General features: G+C 45.2%; 1 protein-coding gene across 4 annotated transcripts in view; it reads left to right on the top strand.

Annotated features, from left to right (window-relative positions):
* The window catches only part of MFSD12 (major facilitator superfamily domain containing 12), a 477,174-nt gene that overhangs the window by 336,550 nt on the left and 112,938 nt on the right, over window positions 1-27,686 (top strand). For all 4 annotated transcript variants that reach the window (XM_068271174.1, XM_068271172.1, XM_068271175.1 and 1 more), the window contains one exon: window positions 4,853-4,947. In XM_068271174.1, the coding sequence (XP_068127275.1) occupies window positions 4,853-4,947 (95 nt within the window). The remainder of the gene's footprint in view (window positions 1-4,852; window positions 4,948-27,686) is intronic.

Genomic DNA, 27,686 nt, shown 5'->3' with positions numbered 1-27,686 from the left:
CTACCCCTCCTCACCGGTGCCGCAGCTGGTCCCCTATCTTTCGTGTTCCTACCTCTCCCTCTAGATTGCAAGCCTTCAGCAGGGTCCTCCTCCTTGTGTCTCCTGTTCATGCACATCCATTACTGTACACCCATCCTATGGGTCTGAGTGAACTCAACTTGCCTAATGTCCATGCTTCCATCCAGTGACTGACTAAGCGTTACCTTGTATTCATATTGTGCTGCGTTATCTGGTTTGCATGTATTCCTGTATTGTCTTATTGCTGTATGTCACCCCTAAATATTGTCTGTAACCTTAACTAATGTCCAATTCTGCGTAATATGTTGGTGCTTTATAAATGCAATAAATAAATCTTGGAGACCTATCTGGAGAGTGTCTTATAGTCGCAAAAGGCTTTATGCCTTTTAGGAGCCAAGTTAAGCCCTCAGACTGAGTTAAAGGGAACCTAAGACAACGGAAATTAAAAGTTTATATATGCCTGGGGCTTCCTCCAGCCCCCTCCGCACAGATCGCTCCCTCGGCGGTGTCCAAAGCCTCCTGCATTCTAGCGTAGCAGCCCCTTTCTCCAGCTAGTCAGGTGTAGTGTGCATGAGCAGCCTGGCCGGGCGCCACACTCCCATCGCCGGCAGCATTCTGCGCCGCTGCAGTAAGCACCCAGCTGCAGGAGCGAGACTCGGGAGCGTGCATGGCCACACTCGTCTGCGCTGATTGGCAGAAGATAACGGGGCTGCTACGAGAGAATGCAGGAGACTTTGGAAGCCGCCGAGGGAGCGATATGTGCAGAGGGGGCTGGAGGAAGCCCAAGGTACCGTATGTATAAAATATTTACTACCTGTGGTCTCAGGTACACTTTAAACCCTCGGACATTGTGGGACTGGATTTTCAACATGACTGGTCCGGGATATTGCTGAGGGGAGTGGAGGACTAGGCAGGACAGCTTCGAAACTGGTCTCTGGCAAGACTAAGAAAACAACAAAAATAACATAGCAAATGGCCTTGAACATAAAATGAGAATAGAAAAAGGGCAGTTCATGACACAAATACCAGTATGCGCACAGTCCCTGCTGCGTCTCATTCGGACCCAAAAGCAACTTCGATGTGCCCTCATTCTGCTGCTCACCACCCCTCACTCTGCTGCCCACCATCCCCTCACTCTGCTGCCCACCATCCCCTCACTCTGCTGCCCACCATCCCCTCACTCTGCTGCCCACCATCCCCTCACTCTGCTGCCCACCATCCCCTCACTCTGCTGCCCACCATCCCCACACTCTGCTGCCCACCATCCCCTCACTCTGCTGCCCACCATCCCCTCACTCTGCTGCCCACCATCCCCTCACTCTGCTGCCCACCACCCCCTCACTCTGCTGCCCACCACCCCCTCACTCTTTTGCCCACCACCCCCTCACTGCTGCCCACCACCCCCTCACTGCTGCCCACCACTCCCTCACTCTTCTGCTCACCACCCCCCTCACTGCTGCTCACCACCCCCTCACTCTGCTGCCCACCACCCCTTCACTGCTGCCCACCACCTTTTTTTTTTATATGCATAACTGGGACCACCCCTGTGGTTTGTGTACCTCAATATGGCAACAGTTTTTGTCACAGGGTGCCTTGAAAATTTCGTGTCGTGAAGGGTGCCTTGACCTGGAAAAAAAAATAAGGTGCTTGGCTCTTCTACTGACCACATCTGCTATTGCTCCGTTGTTATTGCCTGATGAACCGGGATCAAACCTGCGAAACGCGTTGCATATTTAGAGTTCATAAATAAAATATATTGACTGTCTTTACTACAGTCGTTGTGTGTCTACTTGGAGGAGGTAAGTCCACCACTACCTCCTCTATTTACCAAGAATTTGTTTTTTTTAAGCTCATTTAGCTTCCTTGTATCCCTTTGGCGCCTCTGTTCTCCTGCATAATCTTGACCTGGGAAAGTTTGAGAACCACTGGTGTGACGCATTCGGGCACCGGCTGCACTGCAGATTCATCCCGGCCCCAAAGCACTTGGCTTAAATTCCTGTGTCTCCCTCAATCCCAGAGACGCAGCAGGCAGAGGCAACTGCTAGTCCAGCCTAGTATAGAGGAAATAAGGTGAGCTTGCTTGAAAGATTTCCGCAGTACAATTATTTTAAGGTGAAACATTGCTGCATTACGTTTTATTTTCTGGTGAAAGATTGCCGCATTATGACTATTTTATGGTGAAACAATGCTGCTTTATGATTGTTTTCATGGGGGGAACCACTGGGGCAGGGGGGGGGGGGCATGTCACCACATCTTTCTCGCCTGGAGTGACAAAATGGCTGTGCATACCTGTCACAAATCCTAAGTAAAGTTAACGGGGAAGAGCATCAGTCACAGACTGGTGCTGTGATTGATGTCACAGCACAGCTAAACAAAATAAAAGTATGCTAATTTAAAGAGAGGTCAGAGATACTTTAAGAAGTGTGAGGCCTCCTTTCTCGACGAATCCCACCCCAGAGAATAAAGGTGAAATGGATCGGTAGTATGCCCAAATATTTAATTGATTTACTTGTTAATGTGAAACCTTAACTAGAGAAAACGTTGTGTTCTAATGCTGTGAATACACTGGGAGTTTTTTCGGCAGATAGATGGCTCGATAATAATTTCCAACAGGTCCGGTCTGATTTTGACAGTTTTTCTGATCGCTTTTCTCTTAGAAGTGAATAGAAATCGATCAGAAAAACAATCGGAAAATCGATTGGAAGATCGATCGGAAAGTAAATCTGCCAAAAAACTCGTGTATGCCCAGCATAACATGCTTTTAATTATTAAAAGTTCTGACTTAGTTCTGGCTATTAATTTTTAGAGCATGAGGAGCTAAACGAGTGAATGTTTGTATGATATTGTCTAGTGATTTTGATGAATTGAAGATAGTAAGTAAGCTATTGTCAGCATACAATAGAATCTTGTTGTTAGCATTACCCAGTGATACATTGGAGGGAGGGTAGAGTTTTTAGTGTAAGTACCAGGGGTTCTAATGAGAGATTGAATAGCTGAGGTAAGACAGGGCAGCTCTGTTGTGTTTCTCTGAAAAGTTGGAAAATATTCACTTTAGCAGCTGTTTTTAGATGCAGCCAGGTTTGTAAAACAGCTGTTATAGAGGATATTAGTATACAGTAATTACAAATTCCCATTTGAAGCCAAATACCCTGAAGATTGATGTTTTTAGTTAAGCCCAGCAGATGCTGTCATAGGCCTTCTCTGCATCTATAGCCAGCAAGGCTTGAGTGATGGTCTATCAGAGGAGCAATGTATACAGGAAGTCGGTTGATGCGGGGTCTTCGGGACTGTTTCGCAGGACAAGGCTCCTCAGGTAACTATAACTTTCTTTTATTGAGAGGCTGCAGAATTTTTAATTTAGTCCAAAGATCCGCTTTAATATGTACCTCTAGTTGACGAGGTCTGGGAGTATGCTCTGGAATTGGTGCCTAAAGTGTCTATGTGTTAAGGACAGGGCAACTCCATTATATGTACTTCACCAGGCTTACCTCACTCCAGCTAGAGTGGCTAAATATAATCCAGGTGCCAGTGTCTGTTTCTTTAAATGTGGGATGAATGCCCCTACCTTTTACCACTTGATTTGGGAGTGCCGTCAAATAGCAGCTTTTTGACTCCAAGTTTTATACATGACAAGATGGGTTGCCCGGTATCCCTAGATCCACTTATATGCATCCTCTGCGTAATACAAGTTAAGGGAATACAACCCTGTAATAAAACATTCATCAGTGAAAAACTTTTTGCAGCAAGGCAGGACTGCTCATAAGTGGCTCGCCTCCAACCTTCCGCTATTAGCATGCTGGAAAAAATGCATAGAGAGTTGTCTCCATTGGTATATGCACACAGGAAACGCACACAACAATTCCATCTGATATAAGATAGGTGGAAAGAAAGACCTTGATTGCCTGTATGTTTCTGGTTGTGCTTACTGGGCGAGGACAATCTCGGCATGCAAGGAGTGCTCCACCTGCATTACTGGGAGGTATCATGTGGCTCTGGTGTGTATGCTGGCTTCTGGTGACTACAGCCCTGTAGCAGCTGCGACCCTGACTTAATGAGAATGGAGTCCTGCATCCCCTACACTCAGGAACCCAGCTCAGCATGGTGATAAATTCATACTGCTCTGCAAATTGGCTACTGCCCAGCTGTTTGTAATACAGTGGTTACGTAAGTTAATCCATCACGTGGATACTGTTCCAGTGTTTGGCAACTCCTTTAGCTGTACCCTAGCGTCTCCACCACTTAGGCCAGCAAGTGTGTATAGGTACCAGTACCTGTGTGAGTGTGTGTGGTTTGAGACTGAATGGGGATTTAGCTTAGCACTGTGGAGCCTCTCCATTTTAATTGACTTCAGCCAGTTTGGTGTTTGTATTTTGAATAAAGGTATTTTGTATTTCCCTAACCTATTGTGTCATGATACTTATTTTCAATTAATCTGATTGCGCTTACTCCCTGCTGTATTTGACCAATATGTACATAGTATCCAATGTAGCAATACATATATATATATATATATATATATATATATATATATATACACCCTAAATTGTTGATGTAACAAAGTAACCTTCAAATTTTACATGCTGCACTGTATACACAAACACATGTTGTGATCCCATACACAGCCCAGTTGGTGTTTATACCTGTTTTGATTATAATGATGCTACCTAACTGAAAAGTACAGACTGAATGTGATGTACCCATTTGTATCCTGTATGTTTATATTATGCTGTAAAGTGTGAGCTTCAGTGATAAATAAAATATTTTTTTCCTGTTAAAAAAAACTTAATATGTATTATTCTAAATGATAAAAATAAACTCTTATTTATTTTTGCAGCTCAGTGCAGCTTTTGTGTATGGAGCAATGAGTTTTACTGACAAAGTGGCCAATGGGCTTGCAGTTGTAGTCATACAGTCAATGCATCCATGCAGGTAAGAAATCAAAGTGTTGAAAAAAAAAGTTAGTTATATGGTCTATACAAATAACTGTTTCAACTATTTTATGTAAAAGTTTAAAAAGCAATTGGAAGAATCCCATGATATGAATATACCGTATTTGCCGCTGTATAAGACGCTCCGGAATATAAGACACACCTAGGTTTAGAGGGCAAAACCCAGGGAAAAAATCTATACTAATCTTGGTGTAATCCGTCCAGCTTCTGACCCAGGTGTCCCCTGTGGTGTTGTCTTCTTCTGTGACTGCCCCCCTCCTGACCCTTGTGTAGCCTCTGTCCAGCCCCCTTGTCTGTGTCTCCCTGTGTATTACATGCCCCCCCCCCCCGTGTTACCTCTCTGTCCCTAGTTCCGCACGTGTATTAAAGAGACTCTGTAACAATTTTTTCAGCCTTAGTTCTTCTATCCTATGAGTTCCTATGCCTGTTCTAATGTGCTGGGGCTTACTGCAGCTCTTCCTAATTACACTGTCTCTGTAATAAATCAATGTATCTTTCCTCTGTCCTGTTTGTCGGGCTAAGGCTTTGATTGTGTGGAATGTGCAGGGCTGCTTGTGATTGGTAGAAGCGATACACACCCTCTGCAGGCCCCCTGCATACTCACACACTATGCTTAGCTGAGCCTATTAGAAGCTGGTTAGTTTGTTTGTAAACACTGCCTAAAACTGTTAATTACAAGCCAGGATTGCAGCAGAGAGTGGCAGAAACAGCACAGAGGGGCACAGGAGAAAATAAGGAATAGAATGGTATGCTTTTTAGTGTAAGAATATTAGAGTACAGATTCTCTTTAATGTCCCCCCTTCTGTCACCTGTGTGGCCGCTCTGACAAGCCCTGTATTCTGCGTCTCTGCTCCTGTGTATAAAGTCTTTCCTTCCATCTCGCGTGGCCGCTTTGGCCCGCCCCCTAGTCGGTGTCTACTTGTAACAGACACGGGGAGACACCGACTAGGGGGCGGGAGAAAAGCAGCCTCGCGGGACGGAAGGAAAGACTTTATACATAGGAGCAGAGACGCAGAATACAGGGCTTGTCAGAGCGGCCACACAGGTGACAGAAGGGGGAACACGGCACACCAGAGTGACAGACATGCGGCTGGGATTATGCAGGGAATTCCTGATGATGCGGCGGGTCGGCGGTTTGTAACGGCGGGCGATAGTAACTCGGGGATTCCCTGCCTTTGCCGTATAAGACGCAGTGACTTTTTCTCCCCATTTTTTGGGGAGAAAAAGTGCGTCTTATATGGCTGAAAATACGGTAATGCTATTTTGCATTAATTGTAGAGTTTCTGCAGAAATATAGTTCCCAGAAATGAGCTTTTCAGTGTACAGATCAGAATTTAGAAAAATGTTTTATGTAGAATTACTGGTAGTGGTAGATTGCGAATCTCATGACTCAAATTTTTGTTACCTGATTTGTCTGCTTTTGTATAGATTCCCTTACTAATGTAATTATTTTGAATAATGTAAAAAAAAAACACCTAATTTTCGACCCCTTAGAATGGCCATTCTGCTTGATTTGGACTAAACCAGATAACATTTTGTGAAAAAACAGGGTTCTCAGCAGGTAAGTGTCCTAGTCCACTAATCAGTGGCCAGGGACAAATAGGGAAGTCTGGGTTGTTGCCTGGGCTGGTCCTACTGTCAAACCAACTGAATCACTTAGCTCAGGGGTGGGCAAACTACGGCCCGCGGGCCGGATGGACATCCTCCATCCGGCCCCACGAAGCCCGCCAAAGCCTGCAGCTTGTTTTTTTTTTTTGTTTTTTTTTTAAGTTAATCCGCCCCCGCAGCGTGTTGCTTGCACTCCACCCAATCAAACAGCAGGGTGACTGAGGCGGCGGCCATGGCGTGCCCTGGTGCGTGGCTCCGATATGCTGCTTGACTCCGCCCCCCCGCCTGGAGCCATTGCCGCAACTGCGTACTGCCCGCGTGTCTGAGCGAGGGAGCGAGCGAGCGGAGAGCCGAGCTGAGCCGAGCGACCGTTCTGTGCTGGGGCCGGGAGGACCTGTCTGGGCAGCGACTGCGTGGGCTGCATCTGGCTGGCTGCATCTGGCTGGCTCGGCGACATCACGCCACGTGCCTGGCTGCTGCTGCTGCGGAGGAGGAGGAGGAGGTCGGGTCGGAGAGAAGGTGATCTTATTTTGCAAAATGTGCTGCCACTCTCATAGCATGTGTGGGGGAATGTGCCAGCAAGATGTGTGGGGAAATGTGCCATCAATCTCATAGCATGTGTGGGGGAATGTGCCAGCAAGATGTGTGGGGAAATGTGCCATCAATCTCATAGCATTTGTGGGGAAATGTGCCATCAATCTCATAGCATGTGTGGGGAAATGTGCCAACAATCTCATAGCATGTGTGGGGAAATGTGCCATCAATCTCATAGCATGTGTGGGGAAATGTGCCATCAATCTCATAGCATGTGTGGGGAAATGTGCCATCAATCTCATAGCATGTGTGGGGAAATGTGCCATCAATCTCATAGCATGTGTGGGGAAATGTGCCATCAATCTCATAGCATGTGTGGGGAAATGTGCCGCCAATCTCATAGCGTGTGTGGGGAAATGTGCCATCAATCTCATAGCATTTGTGGGGAAATGTGCCATCAATCTCATAGCATTTGTGGGGAAATGTGCCATCAATCTCATAGCATTTGTGGGGAAATGTGCTGCCAATCTCATAGCATGTGTGGGGAAATGTGCCATCAATCTCATAGCATGTGTGGGGAAATGTGCCATCAATCTCATAGCCTGTGTGGGGAAATGTGCCATCAATCTCATAGCATTTGTGGGGAAATGTGCCATCAATCTCATAGCATTTGTGGGGAAATGTGCTGCCAATCTCATAGCCTGTGTGGGGAAATGTGCCATCAATCTCATAGCATGTGTGGGGAAATGTGCCATCAATCTCAGGCGGATTGATGGAGCTAATGTAGCTCAAAACTGCACACATCCTGTCATGGAGACACCTTTTCCTGTTACCACCCACATCCTGTCATGGCCACACCCTTTCCTGCTATGTCACCGCCCACATCCGGACATGACCACGCCCATTTTTTTGCGCACCGCACTCCGGCCCCCCGGCCCATTTTAAAAACTCAATGTGGCCCTTGACTTAAAAAGTTTGCCCACCCCTGACTTAGCTGGTCTCTTTCAGTCTCTCAGGCCTGGGGCACACCAGAGGAGTTTTTCTGAGCGTTTTGAGTTTTTAAATCTGCTGCTAATGTTATCCTATGTGTCTGTGCACACTGGAGCAATGAGGTTTTGTAAAAAAAACCCATAGCATTATATTGGGAAGAGCTTTTGAAACCTCTAAAAGCTCTTCCCGATGTAATGCTATGGGTTTTTTTTAGAAAACCTCATTGCTCCAGTGTGCACAGACACATAGGATAACATTAGCAGCAGATTTAAAAACTCAAAACGCTCAGAAAAACTCCTCTGGTGTGCCCCAGGCCTCACTCTGTTCTGCTGCGTCTGCTTGACTCACAGAGCTTGCCTGCTGTGAATCTGTGAGTGCTGGCCCTGCCCCTTAATCACTACTCCGCTAGCCCTGCCTCCTCTCCATGTTCCATTCTGCCTCTCTGGTCCCTTCCATGAAGGTAAGCTGCTGTTTTTCTGTGCATGTATACCTGAGGAAAGGATGGATTGTGTGTGTGTGTGTGTCTCTGTCTGTCTGTCTGTCTGTCTAGTGTGCTTGCCCTGTGTGTGTGTGTGCACACTGTTTGTGTCTGGGTGTATATAGTGTGTGTACATGCTGCCCCAGCCACCAATCAGCACTCCACAGCACACGTTACAGAAACGTCCACAGACAGCACCAGAGACTTGTCTATTTCCCTAATAATGGAAGCTAAAATTAACATAAATGTTTTGCATATTCATTAGGCAGGCATATAAATAGGGCAGCGCAACAGTACCTCCTCTAATCCCTAAAGTGAATGTAAGGCGGAACCCCCCCCCCCCCAAAAAAAAACATATATTTACCTTTGGAGAGGCAAGGCTCTGGATCCTAAAGAGCGAGGGTGCCCATTACGTAAGTCGCAATCTAGCGGTAGATTCTGAATGACTGCAGGGTAGATTGTGGCTGCATGCTGACTCTCGGCGTGGCCGTGATCCATCAAATTGTGCTGCTCTACTGTGTGACGAACAGCACCGTGATCTCATCTAACTTACTCCAGTACCATCAGGGATTAATCGCCTCCAATGGCTTGTAATACTGTGAGCAAGTTGACGTTAAAATAGCGGTTGCTGGGTCGTCAGGTAATAATACGACAACGCGCGCCAATCTTGTCTAATCTGACACCTTTAACATTCGGGGAATAGACACATCCGATGTTTTGTAATAGGGTGAACAGAGTGACGCCAAAGATTGGTCGCACCGCTGCCGGCAATGTGACGTATGCGCAGTCACCCACCAATTCCTGTTCCCTTTGCTGCAGTTTACCATAAAGCCTCAGACCCTGAGGGAGTCCTGAAGACAGTCAGAACTGCAGGCAAAGTAACCTTTTGGATTGGTGAGTCCACACACAGTCCAATTTCGATTGTATATACAATCGGTACAAACTGTGCTCTCATATAGAGGCCAGGTCGCTGCCACCAATCCGCAATAAAAGCGTGCGAATGCGCTAATTCTAACTCTAGCTAAATCCTGTAGGAAAAAGGGTTAATTAGACAACCTTTCTAGAGATAGCAAAACTAACAATATTTAATATCAAAACAGTTATGGTAACATGTCTCTCTTTGAAGATGTGAATTCTTTTGGCGGAGATTTTTCAGAACAGCACTTAAGACAAACGATTTTTAAATCGTTTATTTAAAGAAATAATGCAGAACAAAATATAGCAATAAAAACAAATGGATACAGAAATAATAAGGGTTCAATATTAAAATATAAGCGGATTACAGTCTGAGCAGTTTGTCAAGTTACCGTTTCCTTTGTGATATGAAGTCCAACAGAAGATTTAAAATCCAGTTATGGAAAGTTCTGTGGAATCGATAAGTCTTGTAATAATGCCAATTCCTTTGATGGTATCGGAAGGCTGGACAAAAGACTCCCCTCTCTGTCCAGCATTGTTGGTTTTAACTCTTCCTTTGCCAGAGGGCGGAGTTGTAAAAGGAGATGGGTGTTGTATACCTTCTCCCGCCCTTTGTCATGACAAGCAGAAAGAATAGGAAATAACTGGGATGATCATAGCTTGGCAACAGCTGACCAAAACCTGCAGCGAGTGACACGGGCGCGCTTCTAGCGTTCTCTGTGTCACACAGATGCCAAACATGTGCATCTTGGGGTATCCCGAGGCAAATCACGCTGTTGCTTGTTTTCGGATAATGGTAGGAACATTCTGATTGGTTCCACCACACACAAATCATTACTAATAATGGTCTGCTAATTTTGTAATGGCTAGCCTCGACAGAAACTGATTAATTTAGTAAAATGTCTGAATGACTTATTCTTTCATATAAAGGTGAATTAAAAGTCATTCTCTCTAACTCTCTACCTCCCCTCAGGCTAGATGCAGGAATGTGAATGGGTCCTAATGAGTTTACGACCCGGATCTGTTCCTCTCCTTATCTTTAAAACTAGGATAGGAGACTTCCTGGAGAATCTTTATTGCCCCCCTTTTAAGGCCCATACTCACGGGGGACGGCCGTCGCCGCAACCGCGTGGCACGCGCGTGTTGCGGCGACAGTTCCCCCGTGTGTATGATGCGCGCGCCCCGAACCGTCGCCCGTCGGAGCTGTCGCCAGGCGATTGAACTGTTCAATCGCCGGCTACAGTCGTCGCCGCAACCTCGCCGGAACTGTCGCTAGCCCCGCATGTGTATGCGGGCTAGCGACAGCTACCCACACACACCACACGGAGCTTCCGGCGGGGGGAAGGAAACTCGGCGACAGCTTCCGCCGCATCGCTAATCCCTCTGCTGCCGTGTGGATGCAGAGGGATTTGGCGACGAGCTGTCGCCGAACTGCCGCCGAACTGTCGCGCACACGCTCCCGTGTGCGGCGACAGCTACAATTGTACCCCCGTGGGTACTTAGCTTAAGATAACCTTTTTCCTGTGTGGATGGTCTGGTTTTAGGGTGAATGGCTTCTCTCAGTAAGTACAACACAAACATTCACATCCCCCAGTGCAGGGGTTGTGAGATGGAAAAACACTGAGTTTCTAAAAGCCAGGCATATGAATTAAAGGGGCTCTCCAGATCATAGTTTGCGCGCATTTACATGCGCTTGCCGCAATGGCGTTCGCGAAATCGTGACATACTGCCCGATGCATGGTGCAGCTGAAGTGTAGAGGCCAGGGAGGGGTGGTTCTGTCATGATGCTGCCCCATCAAGCACATCATTCAGGTGGCGTCAGAGCTTGGGGTGGCGCTGGGCACAACACTTTTGCCCACGTACACTCATGCAATGCTATGCTTAGCATTTGAAATGTTTGCAGACTACCGATTTCAAAGAAGATCTACCAATTTCAATTTCCAGAAGTGGACTTATTTGCTCAGAAAAGCCACACCAGATGCTCCCTGTGTCCTCAGGGCAATCCTTGTGTGGTGGAGGCGTTCTCAGTAACATGAAAATCCTGTCTTAAAAGATGCGTTTCTGCCCTCAGTAAAATACCTTAAATACTCAACAAAATCTGTCAGGATCAGACCGAAATTATTTTAATTGTGCCATACTGGCACAAGAGACCCTGATTTACACTGTTACAGAGCTTACCAGTTACAGATCCTCTCATGCTGCCAGACCACTCAGACCTCTTTCTCTCCAGAGATATTCCAGATACCAATTTGTTGGTCTGCAAATTTCTCCAGAATGGGTATCAAAAGGGTTTAAGCTATGTACACATGGCTTATTTGTTTAAACAGGTCGTCAGACCCGCCCGTGGGGCGCCCGTTCTGCCGACAGTTTCCCCGTGTGTACAGTTTGTCGGCAGGCTGAGTCAAAACCATCCTTCTCAGCCTGCCGACAGACTGTACACACAAGGAAACTGTTGGCAGAACGGCCGCCCCGTGGGCGGGTCTGACGACCCGTCGTTTAAACAAATCAGCCATGTGTATGCACCTGAACACACAGCCATCAATATCTAAACTGCTGGCAACAAGAGAGAGTACACCCCTTGCGTGTAGAATGTCAACATTCTACTCAACTAGACATTTTCCCTCCCCGTGATCATTTTACTATTTAAGGGGCCCATACACTGGTCAATTTCAGCCTTTGATCGATTGATTCAATCGATTGGTTGTTCGATCAATTTGATCTATCGGACAGGATGGAAGATCTAGGTCGATCTGCTGCTGGCAGCAGATTGATGGCCCATAGATTTGCATTGGATCTAATGGTGCAGTAATGCCTTAATGCTAGGTACACACCATACAATTTTCTGTTAGATTCTTCTGTTAGATTAACCTACAGCATGGAAAAAAGCTATCTGGCAGGTAAATCTAAGAGAAAATCTAACAGAAAATTGTATGGTGTGTACCTAGCATTAGATCAATTTTCAATAGATTTCCAATAGATTTCATTCTGTAATCTAGTGGAAATCTTTTCCTAGTGTGTGGCACACATCAGACAGAAATCTATCTGATGGTTGAATATGCTGGAAATCTATTAGTGCATGGCTACCTTTAGGCCTCTTGCACACTACATGCGATTCCGATTTCGATTTTTAATTGGTTTTCACATGCTATTCAGATTTCCGATTTTTAATCGATACTGCATGCTGTGTATTTTCTGTGTTTTTCTTTTGATAGCATCCAGGGAAAATCGGAATCACAAATCGGAATCTCAAATCGGATTTGCAGTGTGCAGGGAGCATTAAGCCCCATCTACACGATACGACTCTTTGTACGATTCGATTACGATTCTATTTACGATCCGATTAAATCTGACATATCCGATCGGAATTCGATTCGATTCAATTCGATTTGCTATTGTTTTAAAATGGCAAATCGAATTCAATCGAATCGAATTCCGATCGGACATGTCGGATTTAATCGGATCGTAAATAGAATAGTAATCGAATCGTACAAAGAATCGTATTGTGTAGATGGGGCTTTAGTAAGTGTTACAAGGTCTCAGATGTGAATGAGGAGCATGTGTACTAAATTTGGTATCGCTCTCACACTTTCTCAGTGCCCTTTTCCACAGACGGCTGAACTGTGTGCTCAGTGAGGTGTTACCAGGCAACAGAAAACAGTCAGCAGCAAGCAGTTGTGAGAGTTTCACAGTTTTTTCACTGCCCATCAACTGCTCATAGAAAAGGGCCCTCATACTGGCCATTGGAAGCTCCATATGGCACCTCATGACAGAGAGTGCTCCTGCACAGTTTCATATCCAAAGGTTGTATTTTTCAAATAGACATATTAGTGCTGGCAGCATTGCTGCAGAAGTTGAAGGCAGTCATCCTGTCGATGTTTAGACCATACGCTGCACACTGCATCAGATTAGTCTGTAGTTAACGTGCACAGTATTGCTTTGTGTTATAATTGAATATTTGCATACTTGACATTATTGTAAAGAAACCTTACAAAATGTGAGTAAAGAAACCTTACATCTGGCCTGTAGATGGCACTTTGCTACTTGCATTTCTGACAAGATGATCTGTACTGCTGTGTGGTGCTGGTTCTTGTTTATGCATGCTGGTGCCACAGAGGAAAGTATTGCTTAATGTGGAGAGCTGATTAAGCTTGGAAAAAAATTCCACTTAGGGCTGGTGCACACCAGACCATTTTAAAAGCTCCTGCTAATGTTATCCTATGTGTATGTGCACACTGGAGCGATGTGATTTTGTAAAAATGCCCCATAGCATTGCATTAGCCAGAGTTTTGAAAATCTCTAGTTTTTAAAAATCTCTTGTGGTGTGCTCCAGCCATCAATCTGCATCCATGATTACTGAACACAACAGATTGCTAGAACCATGTTCTGTGGTATAATAAGACCAAGATAAATGTATTTGGTTCAGATAGTGTCAAGCGTGTGGTGGCAACCAGGTGAGAAGTATGAAGACAAATTTGTCTTGCCTACAGTCAAGCATGCTGGTGGGAATGTTTTGGTTTGGGGCCTCATGAGTGCTGCAGGCACTTTGGATTTACAGTTCATTGAAGGAACTCTGAATGCCAACATGTATTATTACATTTGTTGTTCTACAACCTTAGAGAAAGAAGGCCCATATGGACAGCACCACTCAAATATACAAATAGCTTTTATTACAAAGTGTGGTGAGGGTGGCAGGGGCACCCTTTAGAAATAGGCACAGGTGACAAAAAGGGAGCTGTACAGAACTCCAGGGATCGGAGTCCTGTACAGCTCTGAAAAAACTGACATTTAAAGGGCCAGTATCGTACTTGCAATGGAGGAGTTGGTGCGACAGCTGGCCTTAGCTACCGTACAGTTTCAGCAAAGCATGGCATTACAGCAACAAGCAACTGAGGCACAGTTGGCAGACCTCCGCGAGACTACTGAAGTGCAAGCAACTGCCTTGCGGGAATCCACAGAGGCTCAGTCCAAAATGCTGTTCGATGCAGTGCAGCAGCTATCTCAGGGGCGGAGTCAACCTCTTGCCCCTAGTAACCAGACATCTATCCAGGCTAGTCATCATTTTCCTGCAAAAGCTAGCACCCTCTGATGATGTTGAGGCATTCCTAACAACTTTTGAGAGAACTGCAGAGCTGGAGCAGTGGCCCAAAGAGCAGTGGGCAGGTATCATAGCACCTTTTCTAACTGGGAACTCACAGAAAGCCTACTTTGACATACCACTAGAAAAGGCTTAGGAGTATGAGACCCTCAAGATAGAGATCTTAGCCCGCCTGGGCGTAACCACAACATGGTGGAAAGATTCACTGTTATAGAGTTGCTGGGACCTACCAGACATCGGGACTCTCCTGCTACACGGAGGTAAAAGCCATCCATAGCATATAAGGATGGACCTCCTCAGAATTTTGATCTGGGCATGCAGCCTGGCAGCCGTGTGGACCCTCAGGCATTTGCTTTACCCAGGAGAGCTGGCCCTGTGCAGTGTTGGAAGTGCCATGCCTGGGGACATACTAGGGCTCCGTGCCCCTTGCAGGAAGTGCCAATGCAGTGTGTTGCTGCTCGCCGTGTTTCTTTCTTTGCAAAGTTAGCTTGCACGGCATGCCCTGAGTATGAAGGGCAGTTTGAGTGTGCTGCATTAATTAATGACTTAACTGTAAATGCCTTACTAGATTCGGGGAACATGGTAACTCTGGTACATGCCCGACTAGTGGGGAAAACTGAACCAGCTGCAAAGACCCCCCGGGTCATCTGCATATCTGGTGACACTAGGGCATACCCCCTGGTGTCAATCTCTGTCTTCACTGCTTGTGGAAATGTAACTCATGAAGTAGGGGTGGTGCCTTCCCTAATGTATGATTTAACCACTTGCCGACCGCCCATGGGCGGCGGCAAAGTGGACGCCTAAAGGACCGCAATACGCCTTCAGGCGGCGCGTCCTTTAGGCATGCCGGGGGAGCGATCGCGTCATTGATGACGCGCGCTTCCCCCGGCAACTGGCTCCGCCCACCCGCCGTAACATCCCGCCGGCCATACGGAAGCGCCGGCGGGATGTTAACCCCGCGATCGCCGCTACAAAGTGTATAATACACTTTGTAATGTATACAAAGTGTATTATACAGGCTGCCTCCTGCCCTGGTGGTCCCAGTGTCCGAGGGACCACCAGGGCAGGCTGCAGCCACCCTAGTCTGCACCCAAACACACTGATCTGCCCCCCCCCGCCCACTGATCGCCCACAGCACCCCTCAGACCCTTCCCTGCCCACCCCCCAGACCCCTGTTTGCACCCAATCACCCCCCTAATAACCCATCAATCACTCCCTGTCACTATCTGTCAACGCTATTTTTTTTTTATCCCCCCCCCTGCCCCCTCCTGATCACCCCCCCACCCCTCAGATTCTCCCCAGACCCCCCCCCCCCCCCTGTGTACTGTATGCATCTATCTTCCCTGATAACCTGTCAATCACCCATCAATCACCCATCAATCACCCCCTGTCACTGCCACCCAACAATCAGCCCCTAACCTGCCCCTTGCGGGCAATCTGATCACCCACCCACACCAATAGATCGCCCGCAGATCCGACATCAGATCACCTCCCAAATCCATTGTTTACATCTATTCTCTCCTCTAAACACCCACTAATTACCCATCAATCACCCATCAATCACCCCCTATCACCACCTGTCACTTTTACCTATCAGATCAGACCCTAATCTGCCCCTTGCGGGCACCCAATCACCCGCCAACACGCTCAGATTGCCCTCTGACCCCCCCTTATCAATTCGCCAGTGCATTAATTACATCTGTTCTTCCCTGTAATAACCCACTGATCACCTGTCAATCACCTGCCAATCACCTATCACCCATCAATCACCCCCTGTCACCCCCTGTCACTGCCACCCATCAATCAGCCCCTAACCTGCCCCTTGAGGGCAATCTGATCACCCACCCACACCATTAGATCGCCCGCAAACCCGCCGTCAGATTACCTCCCAAATGTATTGTTTACATCTGTTATCTTCTCTAAACACCCACTAATTACCCATCAATCACCCATCAATCACCCCCTATCACCACCTGTCACTGTTACCTATCAGATCAGACCCTAAGCTGCCCCTTGCGGGCACCCAATCTCCCGCCCACACGCTCAGATTGCCCTCAGACCCCCCCCCCTTATCAATTCACCAGTGCATTAATTACATCTGTCCTTCCCTGTAATAACCCACTGATCACCTGTCAATCACCTGCCAATCACCTATCACCCATCAATCACCCCCTGTCACTGCCACCCAACAATCAGCCCCTTAACCTGCCCCTTGCGGGCAAACTGATCACCCACCCACACCAATAGATCACCCGCAGATCCGACATCAGATCACCACCCAAGCGCAGTGTTTCCATCTATTGTCTCCTCTAAACACTCACTAATTACCCATCAATCACCCATCAATCACCCCCTATCACTACCTGTCACTGTTACCCATCAGATCAGACCCTAATCTGCCCCTTGCGGGCACCCAATCACCCGCCTACACGCTCAGATTGCCCTCAGACCCCCCCTTATCAATTCGCCAGGGCATTATTTACATCTGTCCTTCCCTGTAATAACCCACTGATCACCTGTCAATCACCTATCAATCACCCATCAATCACCCCCTGTCACTGCCACCCATCAATCACCCGCTGTCACTGCCACCCATCAATCAGCCCCTAACCTGCCCCTTGCGGGCAATCTGATCACCCACCCACACCAATAGATCGCCCGCAGATCCGACGTCCGATCACCTCCCAAGTGCAGTGTTCACATCTGTTCTCTACCCTAAACACCCACTAATTACCCATCAATCACCCCCTGTCACTGCTACCTATCAGATTAGACCCCTATCTGCCCCTAGGGCACTCAATCACCCGCCCACACCCTCAGAATGCCCTCAGACCCCAGCCCTGATCACCTCGCCAGTGCATTGATTGCATCTATTCCCCCCTCTAATCACACCTTGAGACACTCATCAATCACCTCCTGTCACCCCCTAGCACACCTACCCATCAGATCAGGCCCTAATTTGCCCCGTGTGGGCTCCTGATCACTCGGCCAAACCCTCAGATCCCCCTCAGAACCCCTTCCGATCACCTCCCCAGTGCATTGATTGCATCTATTTTCCCCTCTAACCACCCCCTGAGACACCCATCAATCACCTCCTGTCACCCCCCTAGCACTCCTATCCATCAGATCAGGCCCAATACAACCTGTCATCTAAAAGGCCACCCTGCTTATGACCGGTTCCACAAAATTCGCCCCCTCATAGACCACCTGTCATCAAAATTTGCAGATGCTTATACCCCTGAACAGTCATTTTGAGACATTTGGTTTCCAGACTACTCACGGTTTTTGGCCCGTAAAATGCCAGGGCGGTATAGGAACCCCACAAGTGACCCCATTTTAGAAAAAAAGACACCCCAAGGTATTCTGTTAGGTGTATGACGAGTTCATAGAAGATTTTATTTTTTGTCAAAAGTTAGCGGAAATTGATTTTTATTGGGTTTTTTTCACAAAGTGTCATTTTTCACTAACTTGTGACAAAAAATAAAATCTTCTATGAACTCGCCATACACCTAACGGAATACCTTGGGGTGTCTTCTTTCTAAAATGGGGTCACTTGTGGGGTTCCTATACTGCCCTGGCATTTTAGGGGCCCTAAACCGCGAGGAGTAGTCTAGAAAACAAATGCCTCAAAATGACCCGTGAATAGGACGTTGGGCCCCTTAGCGCACCTAGGCTGCAAAAAAGTGTCACACATGTGGTACCGCCGTACTCAGGAAAAGTAGTATAATGTGTTTTGGGGTGTATTTTTACACATACCCATGCTGGGTGGGAGAAATTTCTATGTAAATGGTCAATTGTGTGTAAAACAAATCAAACAATTGTCATTTACAGAGATATTTCTCCCACTTAGCATGGGTATGTGTAAAAATACACCCCAAAACACATTATACTACTTCTCCTGAGTACGGCGGTACCACATGTGTGGCACTTTTTTACACCCTAAGTACGCTAAGGGGCCCAAAGTCCAATGAGTACCTTTAGGATTTCACAGGTCATTTTGCGACATTTGGTTTCAAGACTACTCCTCACGGTTTAGGGCCCCTAAAATGCCAGGGCAGTATAGTAACCCCACAAATGACCCCATTCTAGAAAGAAGACACCCAAAGGTATTCCGTTAGGAGTATGGTGAGTTCATAGAAGATTTTATTTTTTGTCAAAAGTTAGCGGAAAATTGATTTTTATTGTTTTTTTCACAAAGTGTCATTTTCCACTAACTTGTGACAAAAAATAAAATCTTCTATGAACTCACCATACTCCTAACGGAATACCTTGGGGTGTCTTCTTTCTAAAATGGGGTCATTTGTGGGGTTCCTATACTGAACTGGCATTTTAGGGGCCCTAAACCGTGAGGAGTAGTCTGGAAATCAAATTTCGCAAAATGACCTGTGAAATCCTAAAGGTACTCATTGGACTTTGGGCCCTTTAGCGCAGTTAGGGTGCAAAAAAGTGCCACACATGTGGTATTGCCATACTCGGGAGAAGTAGAACAATGTGTTTTGGGGTGTATTTTTACACATACCCATGCTGGGTGGGAGAAATACCTCTGTAAATGACAATCTTTTGATATTTTTACACACAATTGTCCATTTACAGAGTTATTTCTCCCACCCAGCATGGGTATGTGTAAAAATACACCCCAAAACACATTGTACTACTTCTCCCGAGTACGGCGATACCACATGTGTGGCACTTTTTTGCACCCTAACTGCGCTAAAGGGCCCAAAGTCCAATGAGTACCTTTAGGATTTCACAAGTCATTTTGCGGAATTTGATTTCCAGACTACTCCTCACGGTTTAGGGCCCCTAAAATGCCAGGGCAGTATAGGAACCCCACAAATGACCCCATTTTAGAAAGAAGACACCTCAAGGTATTCCGTTAGGAGTATGGTGAGTTCATAGAAGATTTTATTTTTTGTCACAAGTTAGTGGAAAATGACACTTTGTGAAAAAAAACAATAAAAATCAATTTTCCGCTAACTTTTGACAAAAAATAAAATCTTCTATGAACTCACCATACTCCTAACGGAATACCTTGGGGTGTCTTCTTTCTAGAATGGGGTCATTTGTGGGGTTCCTATACTGCCCTGGCATTTTAGGGGCCCTAAACCGTGAGGAGTAGTCTGGAAATCAAATTCCGCAAAATGACTTGTGAAATCCTAAAGGTACTCATTGGACTTTGGGCCCTTTAGCGCAGTTAGGGTGCAAAAAAGTGCCACACATGTGGTATCGCCGTACTCGGGAGAAGTAGTACAATGTGTTTTGGGGTGTATTTTTACACATACCCATGCTGGGTGGGAGAAATAACTCTGTAAATGGACAATTGTGTGTAAAAAAAATGAAAAAATTGTCATTTACAGAGATATTTCTCCCACCCAGCATGGGTATGTGTAAAAATACACCACAAAACACATTCTACTACTTCTCTTGAGTACGGCAATACCACATGTGTGGCACTTTTTTGCAGCCTAACTGCGCTAAGGGGCCCAAAGTCCAATGAGCACCTTTAGGCTTTACAGGGGTGCTTACAAATTAGCACCCCCCAAAATGCGAGGACAGTAAACACACCCCACAAATGACCCCATTTTGGAAAGTAGACACTTCAAGGTATTCAGAGAGGGGCATGGTGAGTCCGTGGCAGATTTCATTTTTTTTTGTCGCAAGTTAGAAGAAATGGATTCTTTTTTTTTTTCTTTTTTTTTGTCACAAAGTGTCATTTTCCGCTTACTTGTGACAAAAAATAATATCTTCTATGAACTCACTATGCCTCTCAGTGAATACTTTGGGATGTCTTCTTTCCAAAATGGGGTCATTTGGGGGGTATTTATACTATCCTGGAATTCTAGCCCCTCATGAAACATGACAGGGGGTCAGAAAAGTCATAGATGCTTGAAAATGGCAAAATTCACTTTTTGCACCATAGCTTGTAAACGCTATAACTTTTACCCAAACCAATAAATATACACTGAATGGTTTTTTTTTTAATCAAAAACATGTTTGTCCACATTTTTCGCGCTGCATGTATACAGAAATTTTACTTTATTTGAAAATTGTCAGCACAGAAAGTTAAAAAAATCATTTTTTTGCCAAAATTCATGTCTTTTTTGATGAATATAATAAAAAGTAAAAATCGCAGGAGCAATCAAATAGCACCAAAAGAAAGCTTTATTAGTGACAAGAAAAGGAGCCAAAATTCATTTAGGTGGTAGGTTGTATGAGCGAGCAATAAACCGTGAAAGCTGCAGTGGTCTGAATGGAAAAAAAGTGGCCGGTCCTTAAGGGGTAGAAAGACTGTGGTCCTCAAGTGGTTAATAATAGGACGTGACTTTCCTCTTTTTCATGAACTCTGGGGAAAGTCCAAAAATGTCTTAAATGATGTGGATGATGTAAACGACACTTCTCCGGTTCCTAGGCTAGACCGGATGGAACTGTCAACCTCGAATGATGTGAGGTTGGTCAAGAGGTTGTGTTATCCTCTGAGAATGAGGAAATTTCCCCATTACAGGTGATGATTGGGGAGGAGGAGGAGGAAGCCTTCCCCAATCTCATATGTCCAGGTCTAGATGTTTCTAGAGGGGCCTTTGGCACAGCTCAAATGCGAACCCCACTTTATTTCATGCTCGTGAACAGGTTTCCATAGAGAATGGGGTGCCAAAGGAGCCTGGTACTGAGCAAAGGTACCCCAACTTCTCTATGGATTCTGACTTGTTATATCGTGTCACTCAGGGGCACTCAGAGGTGGTACTACAATTACTGGTTCCTCAGCACTACAGAAAGATAGTCCTAGAAATGGCTCACAATGAGGTATTAGGGGGACACCTAGGGACAGAAAAGACAGAGGCAAGAATTGCTGACCGATTCTACTGCCCAGGGTTGAGGGCTGATGTTAAGAGGTATTGTGCTTCCTGCCCTACATGCCAATTAACTGCTTCGGTGTCTCACTTCCGTAGCCCCTTAGTGCCACTTCCCATAATTGAGGTGCCCTTTGAGCGCATTGCGATGGACCTAGTAAGCCCCCTAGTTAAATCAGCTAGAGGTCATCAGTATATCCTAGTGGTTCTGGATTATGCCACTAGGTACCCAGAAGCAGTACCCCTGAGGAATACAGCTTCTAAAACGATTGCCTGGAAGTTATTTCATATGTTCAGCAGGACTGGGCTCCCCAAAGAAATCCTTACTGGTCAGGGCACCCCTTTCATGTCTAGGTTGATGGCAGACCTTTGCAAGCTTTTCCAAATCAAGCAGCTGCGGACGTCTGTCTAGGCATGGTCGGAAAATTCCGCGGAATTATTAATTCCGTGATTCCGGCCGGAATTAGACTAATTCCTATTCCGGCGGTCAAAACGGAATTCCTATACCTCTCAAACGGAATTCCGCGGAAATTTTATAATTCCGATGGAATTTTCCGGAATAACACCCAAAATCTCTCTCTCTCTATCTCTCTCTTGAGCCCAGGACACAGTGTGTAGTAGGTATCTGTCTTACCCTCTAGACCATGAAGCACAATACATGCTAAAGCTGGCCTAGCATAAACCATACTACCATTATGATCAATTCGATAGAAAAAGTAGCATGATTAAGGATTTGTACTTTTTGAAAAGCATGCTTATATACCATAGCTGGGATTTGAACCCAGGACGCAATGTGTAGTAGGTATCTGTCTTACCCTCTAGACCATGAACCACACTACATGCTAAAGCTGGCCTAGCATAAACCATACTACCATTATGATCAATTCGATAGAAAAAGTAGCATGATTAAGGATTTGTACTTTTTGAAAAGCATGCTTATATACCATAGCTGGGATTTGAACCCAGGATGCAGTGTGTAGTAGGTAGCTGTCTTACCCTCTAGACCATGAACCACACTACATGCTAAAGCTGGCCTAGCATAAACCATACTACCATTATGATCAATTCGATAGAAAAAGTAGCATGATTAAGGATTTGTACTTTTTGAAAAGCATGCTTATATACCATAGCTGGGATTTGAACCCAGGATGCAGTGTGTAGTAGGTAGCTGTCTTACCCTCTAGACCATGAAGCACACTACATGCTAAAGCTGGCCTAGCATAAACCATACTACCATTATGATCAATTCAATAGAAAAAGTAGCATGATTAAGGATTTGTACTTTTTGAAAAGCATACTTATATACCATAGCTGGGATTTGAACCCAGGACGCAGTGTGTCCATACTACCATTATGATCAATTCAATAGATATGCTTTCTCATCTGTATTAATAGCTGTGTATATAGTATCTGTGTAAAACTTGTAGTAATCTTCTTAACCTCCCTAGTGTTCTGGATGAGCTGAGCTCGTCCAGAGACGCCGGAGGTCACCGCTCAGGCCCTGGTGGGCCGGTTTGAATATTTTTTTTTGAAACACGCAGCTAGCATTTTGCTAGCTGCGTGTTTCTCAGCCGGTCCGCCGCTACCTGACGCGAAAGAGGGCCCCCGCCCGCAGACCCCGTGCGCAGCCTGGCCAATCAGTGCCAGGCAGCGCTGAAGGGTGGATCGAGATTCCGTCTGACGTCACGACGTTGATGATGTTCAGTCCGATCGTTTGCCATGGCGACGGGGGAAGCCCTAAAGGAAATACCGTTCAGAACGGGATTTCCGGACGGGTATTTACGCCGGCGAGCGATCGGAAGGGTGGGAGGGATGGAGCAGGGAGGGGGGAAGCATGTAGCTAGCGATAGGCTAGCTACATGGAAAAAAAAAAACTTCTTGCTAACATCTTAACAGAACTTAATGCTGAAACATTAATAAAGTAAATCACCAAAATATTAAGCATATTACCCCTTCTCTGTCATCTCTTCAGCATCTAGAACCACATGTGGGAAGGTAGCTTCTGACTCGTGTGTCTTCTCAGGAGATTGGAAGGCTAGTGCAAACTATGAGCTTTCAGCTCCTACTTTTATAGTGATTGGATGCAATATGGCTGCCTAATCTGGAATTTCTGTGAATCCCAGGTTCTGATTGGCTAAAGCTTCCGTGCGTCAATGCTTTATCATGTTTGAATACCTAAACTATAATATTGTTTATAAATTCTGATTAGGTCATTTCTGACGCAGTTGATTAAAAATGGACGTCACCAGCCATCTTGTCTGCTGGTTGAACTTTTTTCCCCAGACATTGAGACTAAACAATGTCATTCATGACGAATTTCTGATAATGTGTCCTTCTGCTAATTAGTTTGAAATGTGTCTGTTCTTTCCCAGAAATAAGATTGGTCAGGTTGACACTGTAACCAGACCTGTGAGTCTTCAGCAATTTAAGGCTTATTAAAATATACAGGGCTTCTAATATACTTATTTAAATATAAAGCCTATTATATAACTCTTCTTAAAACAATTAATCATATAAGATATAATTGCATATTAAAATGTAATAATAAAAAATCATTTTCTATATATTTGCCTTTCTTAAAGAGACTCTGAAGCAAGAATAAAACTCGCTTCAGAGCTTATATTCAGCAGGGGCATGTGTGCCCCTGCTAAAACGCCGATATCACGCGGCTAAGCGGGGCTCCCTTACCTCCCAAATCCCCTCGTGGAGTCCCGGGGATCTCTTCCTGGTGAGGCAGAGCTCATGGCCGCAGCCCTGCCTCCATGCGCGTCTATCAGCGCGTATCTCCGCCTCTCCCCTGCCCCTCTGTCTTCCTTCGCTGAGAGGGGCGAGGGAGAGGCGGCGATGCGCCGCTGATATACGCGCTGAGAGGCAGGGCTGCATCCGTTAGCCCTCCCTCAACAGCAGCAAAATCTACGACCAAGTTGGTTGTGGATTTTGCAAGGGGGGATTTGGGGGAGTAGGGACCGCCATTCAGCCGCGGGATAGCGGCGTTTTAGCAGGGGCACACATGCCCTGCTGAATATAAGCTCTGAAGCGAGATTTATTCTCGCTTCAGTGTCTTTAAGAAGATATAAATATAATATTTTCAACCGCCAGATGTCACCATTTTAACATCTTTAACTAATTTGGAAAAACCCCTTGTATTGTTTTATATTTTTCATATTTTGACTTTCTCTGGCTAGGAAATGTCATCTTTTCTTGCTGGCTGTAACGGCCTTGTAGTACATGTCAACAATCCTCCAGAACCAAAACAATCCCACAAAATTGTTTCACAGACCCAAAGCATCACTGGCAGAATCAAGCTTTTGAATGTATTTCAAAATAATACATTCTATTATTTGTAATTCTAGGGTTTAATAATAACTATTTCTTTCTTTAGAAGGTCTGTATTGATTATTAATGTTTAGATTAATAATATGTATGTGTAATAACTGAGCAAATGTACATATCAAATTGCTGCAGTAATGTGAATTTTAAACGTCTTCTTTTCAGTCCTCACACAGTACACGGCATCTATAACCTTGACATTTGAAAGATGCTTGTGTAATATAAACAAAAAATGTTTTAGCTTCTTGTAACTAAAATTATATAATTATGAGTTTCACTGTCTGGAATATGCTGAGATGTCTCAGAGTAATATTTTAAAAAAGTACTCCAACTTTACAGTTTACAATGAAATTTTGCATAGAACATTAAAACTTACAACATACACATATGACAGTTTAATTTCTATTGAGAGAGACTTCCTACAGGCAGCTGCACAACATACCAAAATGAAAGCACACAGATGAAAGGCTGCAGCAGCCTTTCTCATATAGCCTGGACAGCAGCCTAGTCTCGTATAGCCTAGACAGCACATCCAGAACAGCTCATAACCCGGAAGCAGAATGGATATGAGCCAGCGGCCATATTGGATTTTTCCTGGAGCAATAATGGATAAAAAACACTAAAAAAGGCACACCAGAGCGGCGAAATTATCAGGTAGAGCATTTATTCTTTACAAGCTATCGACTGATATGTATATTTTGTGTGAAACGTTAATCTCTGGTTCCCTTTAAGGACCAGACACTTTTTTTCCATTCAGACCACTGCAGCTTTAAACGGTTTATTGCTCGGTCATACAACATAAAATGAATTTTAATTACAACAGAGAGAAAATGTGTGCATCAACCAAGTGAACCTGACAAATCTGGCTTTGCAAATTTGGCCTATTGGCTAATCACGAGACATTGCTCATGCAAATATGCATTTGCTTTCGCATGCCTAAATATGCAGGGTCAAAAACCAAAAACCGCAAAACAATCGCCCTGCGGGAATTAGTTCGTGCTACATAGCACTATCCAGGGGCGCCACGAGGAGGCTTCCCATTGCCCCCATACAACCGGGGGGCCGCGGGGGTCCCAGGCTCTCTCACCGCCTGGAACCCACACAGCGGCACCCCGGAGGTGGAGGCTGGGGGGTGCAGGCGATCTCCCCAGCGTGGCCAGCGCCGGGAAGAGCCGCCCGCACACACCTCCAAAGATTAAAAAAATTAATTTTACCTCCTTTTCTTGTCACTAATACAACTTTCTTTTGGTGCTATTTGATTGCTGCTGTGATTTTTAGTTTTCATTATATTCATCAAAAAAGACATGAATTTTTTTAAAAAAAAAAGATTTTTTTTAACTTTCTGTGTTGACATTTTTCAAATAAAGTAAAATTTCTATATACATTTTTGTCCAAATTTATTGTGCTACATGTCTTTGATAAAAAAAAATCCAATAAGTGTATATTTATTGGTTTGGGTAAAAGATATAGCGTTTACAAACTATGGTGCAAAAAGTGAATTTTCCCATTTTGAAGCATCTCTGACTTTTCTGAGCACCTGTCATGTTTCATGAGGTGCTAAAATTGCTGGATAGTATAAATACCCCCCCAAATGACCCCATTTTGGAAAGAAGACATCCCAAAGTATTTTCTAAGAAGCATGGTGAGTTCATAGAAGATTTTAAGTTAGTGGAAAATGACACTTTGTGAAAAAAAAAAAATAAATAAAAAAAAGTTTCCATTGCTGCTAAGGGCTCTTTCACACCAGAGCCCTTTTTTGGCGGTTTAGCGCGAAGTTTATACTTTGCGTTAACCAAGGTAAAAGGAAAGTCCATAGACTTTAATTTTACCTTTCACACCCGACGCTGCGTTTCGATGCGTTGCAGTACGACGCATCCCGGCACATTTTATCGTCGGGAATCGGCGTTTCCCCTTCTGGTTAATTGACTACTGCCGCCGCTGCTACTCAGCGTCGCACCGCAGATTCCCGACGACACGCCGCAATGCGTGCAGGAGCCGCTCTCCTGCACGTTTTTGATGTGTAACCGGCCTAACTTGTGACAAAAAAAATTAAATCTGCCACGGACTCACCATGCCCCTCTCTGAATACTTTGGGGTGTCTACTTTCCAAAATGGGGTCATTTGTGGGGTTTGTTTACTGTCCTGGCATTTTGGAGGGTTCTAAATTGTAAGCACCCCTGTAAAGCCTAAAGGTGCTCATAGGACTTTGGGCCCCTTAGCCTGGGTGGGAGAAATATCTCTGTACATTTTTTTATTTTTATTTTTTTTTACACACAATTGTCCATTTACAGAGATCTTTCTCCCACCCAGCATGGGTAGGTGTAAAAATACACCCCAAAACACATTATACTATTTCTGAGTACGGCGATACCACATGTGTGACACTTTTTTGCAGCCTAGGTGCGCTAAATGGCCCAAAGTCCTATGAGTACCTTTAGGATTTCATAGGACATTTTGAGGCATTTGGTTTCCAGACTACTCCTCACGGTTTAGGGCCCCTAAAATGCCAGGGCAGTTTAGGAACCCCACAAGTGACTCCATTTTAGAAAGAAGACACCCCAAGGTATTCCGTTAGAAGTATGGTGAGTACATAGAAGATTTTATTTTTTGTCACAAGTTAGCGGAAATTGATTTTTTTTGTTTTTTTTTCACAAAGTGTCATTTTCCACTTTCCACAACTTGTGACAAAAAAACAAAATCTTCTATGAACTCATCATACTCCTAACGGAATACCGTGGGGTGTCTTCTTTCTAAAATGGGGTCACTTGTGGGGTTCCTGTACTGCCCTGGCATTTTAGGGGCCCAAAACCGCGAGGAGTAGTCTGGAAACCAAATGCCTCAAAATGACTGTTCAGGGGTATAAGCATCTGCAAATTTTGATGACAGGTGGTCTATGAGGGGCCGAATTTTGTGGAACCGGT

The sequence above is a fragment of the Hyperolius riggenbachi genome, chromosome 1 (assembly GCF_040937935.1).
Source record: "Hyperolius riggenbachi isolate aHypRig1 chromosome 1, aHypRig1.pri, whole genome shotgun sequence".
Taxonomy (NCBI): domain Eukaryota; kingdom Metazoa; phylum Chordata; class Amphibia; order Anura; family Hyperoliidae; genus Hyperolius; species Hyperolius riggenbachi.
The sequence above is the reverse complement of the archived record's forward strand: the minus strand, read 5'-3'. Positions and strand labels throughout refer to the sequence as shown.